Source organism: Olea europaea, chromosome 12 (genome assembly GCF_002742605.1).
Source record: "Olea europaea var. sylvestris chromosome 12, O_europaea_v1, whole genome shotgun sequence".
Lineage (NCBI taxonomy): Eukaryota > Viridiplantae > Streptophyta > Magnoliopsida > Lamiales > Oleaceae > Olea > Olea europaea.
This window is the reverse complement of record NC_036248.1, coordinates 19,932,590-19,935,171: the sequence shown is the minus strand read 5'-3', so window position 1 is coordinate 19,935,171 and position 2,582 is coordinate 19,932,590. Positions and strand designations below refer to the sequence as shown.

At 31.4% G+C, this 2,582-nt stretch overlaps 1 protein-coding gene across 1 annotated transcript; it reads left to right on the top strand.

Annotated features, from left to right (window-relative positions):
* Positions 1–1,086: 1,086 nt before the first annotated feature.
* LOC111406738 lies at positions 1,087–2,108 on the top strand. Its single transcript, XM_023036117.1, has 2 exons — positions 1,087–1,324; positions 1,441–2,108. Exons 1-2 carry the CDS (start codon positions 1,087–1,089, stop codon positions 2,106–2,108), a joined length of 906 nt encoding a protein of 301 aa, XP_022891885.1.
* The last annotated feature ends 474 nt before the right edge of the window (positions 2,109–2,582 follow it).

Genomic DNA, 2,582 nt, shown 5'->3' with positions numbered 1-2,582 from the left:
AAAATTGTTTCTTGTGAAATACCAGATCCAAAGAGAAGTCCTCACCTGCATGCTACTATGGTCAAACATATGATGCATGATCCTTGTGGACAATTAAATCCTACAAATGTGTGCATGAAAAATAACCATACTTGTAAAAATAAGTATCCAAGAGAATACATTTTGCATACTTCATTAGGTAGTGATTCATATCCACTTTATAGGCGTCGTGACGATGGTATTACTGTTAGGGTCAGAGGGTCTGTACTAAACAATAGATGGGTTGTACCATATAATTCTTATATTTTGGCTAAGTATGACTGTCACATTAATGTTGAAATATGTTCTTCTGTTAAAGCAGCCAAATACTTATACAAATATGTATACAAAAGACATGACCATGTTAATTTTACTGTGAATAAATAAACTAATGAACATTATGTTGATGAGATTTCGAATTATCAAACCGCTAGATGGATATCTGCACTGGAAGCTATATGGAGAATTTTCAGTTTTGATTTATTCGACATATCTCCTTCTGTAGTTTCTTTGCAGCTACATATTGAAGATGCTCAGTTGGTTACATATAATGAAATAGATGATTTATCAGAAGTTATAAATAAAGACTCCATCCAACAAACAGTGTTAACTGAATTTTTTAGAATGAATATTTCAAATGAAAATGCACGAACTTTCATTTATAAGGATTTTCCTACATACTTTGTATGGAATACATATTTTCAAGTTTGGAGTCCTAGAAAAAAGAAAAATGTTATTGGTAGAATAGTTGCTGTTAATTCATTTGAGGGTGAAAAATACTTTCTAAGAGTTTTATAGAATCATGTTAAAAGGCCTAAATCTTTTCAAGATTTAAGAATAATTAATAACATTGTTGTGCCTACTTATCCCGAAGCTGCATTTTTACATGGTCTAATAGGTGAGAATAATTATTGTGAAATGTGTTTAAATGAGGCAATCACCTGCGAAATGCCTATATCATTGCGTCGCCTCTTTGATAATGTGTTAATTTTTTGTAGCCCTGCAAATCTTAGGAATTTATGGGTTAAATTTAAAGTGTACATGATAGAAGATTTTTTACATGCAAGCATGACAGTATGTGATGCCGAGATTAGGGCTTTGAGATGCATAAATTCATTCTTGGAAGTTTTTGGTACAAACATAAATGATTTTGGTCTGGTAGATGTTGACGTTATTGTGAATGATGCTGATGTGTTAGCAAACATGATTTTAGAAGAGACTACAAATATTAATGTTCAGTGTGACATGCATTTTACAGAGAATTTAAATAAGGAACAACAATCTGCCTATGATGTTATTTTAGACTGTGTTGTAAATAATAAAAATGAAGTTTTTTTATTGATAGTTCAGGAAGTACTGGAAAAACTTTTTTGTACAAGGCATTACTTGCTGTAGTACGATCTCGATAACTTATTGCATTAGCAACAACATCATCAGGAGTGGCTACTTCTTTATTGCCGGCTGGGCGAACTGGTCATTCATGTTTTAAAATCCCACTTCAAGCAAGTTTTGATATGCGATGGTCAATAAGTAAACAATCATCACTTGGTCAACTTTTACAAATGACAAAGCTAATTGTGTGGGATGAAGCACCAATGATTAATAGATGTGCTTTTGAAGTTTTGGATAAAATGTTAAAAGATATTAATAAATGTGAATTGCCATTTGGCGAAAAGGTGGTTGTGTTCGGAGAAGATTTTCGACAAGTGTTGCCAGTAGTAAAAAGAGGAACAAAAGATGATATCATGAAGACCAGTTTAGTTTTTTCAGATTTATGGCAATATTTTACACAACTAACATTGACTAAGAATATGAGAGCTAAATTAGATCATTTGTTTTGTGAATATTTACTTAGAATTGGAAATGGAATAGAAAGAGAACATACATGTCACATGATTAAACTTCCTTCAGATATAATAATAGATTTTGAGAGTGAATTTGAATCATTGAAAAAACTAATTGCTATTGTGTTTCCTAATTTTCACACATATGGTGACAATTTGAATACTATGATGAACAGAGTTATTTTGACTCCAAAAAATGAACATATAGATGTAATAAATAATATGTTAGTTAAAGAAATTCCATGAGAGATATTTACGTATTGATGAAATAATTGATAAAACAGAAGGATTTATTCATGAGGACTTTTTGAATAGTCTAACTCCAAATGGTATTCCTCCACATGAGCTTGTACGAAAAAAAATTGTCCTGTTATGTTGCTTAGAAACATTAATCCTCCAGAAGGTTTGTGTAATGGGACTAGATTTATTTGTCGAGAATTTAAACGAAATGTTATTTTAGCTGAAATTGGAATATGTGAATATCGTGGAAAGCAAATATTTTTACCTAGAATTTCATTTATTCCACTTGAAGGAGATAAGTATTCGGTACCATTTAAGAGAACTCAATTTCCCATTCGTCCTTGTTTTGCAATGCCATTAACAAAGCTCAAGGTCAAACTTTAGCTTTCGTTGGACTATATTTGCTTGAACCTATTTTCTCACATGGTCAATTATATGTCACTTTATGTAGAGCAAGAACAAGAGAAAACATAAAAGTTC

Coding starts and splice junctions, on each gene's coding strand:
- LOC111406738 (XM_023036117.1), top strand. CDS start 1,087: ATGACAGTATGTGATGCCGAGATTAGGGCTTTGAGATGCATAAATTCA. Junction 1,325..1,440: donor CTATGATGTTATTTTAGACT/GTGTTGTAAATA, acceptor TTATTGCATTAG/CAACAACATCATCAGGAGTG.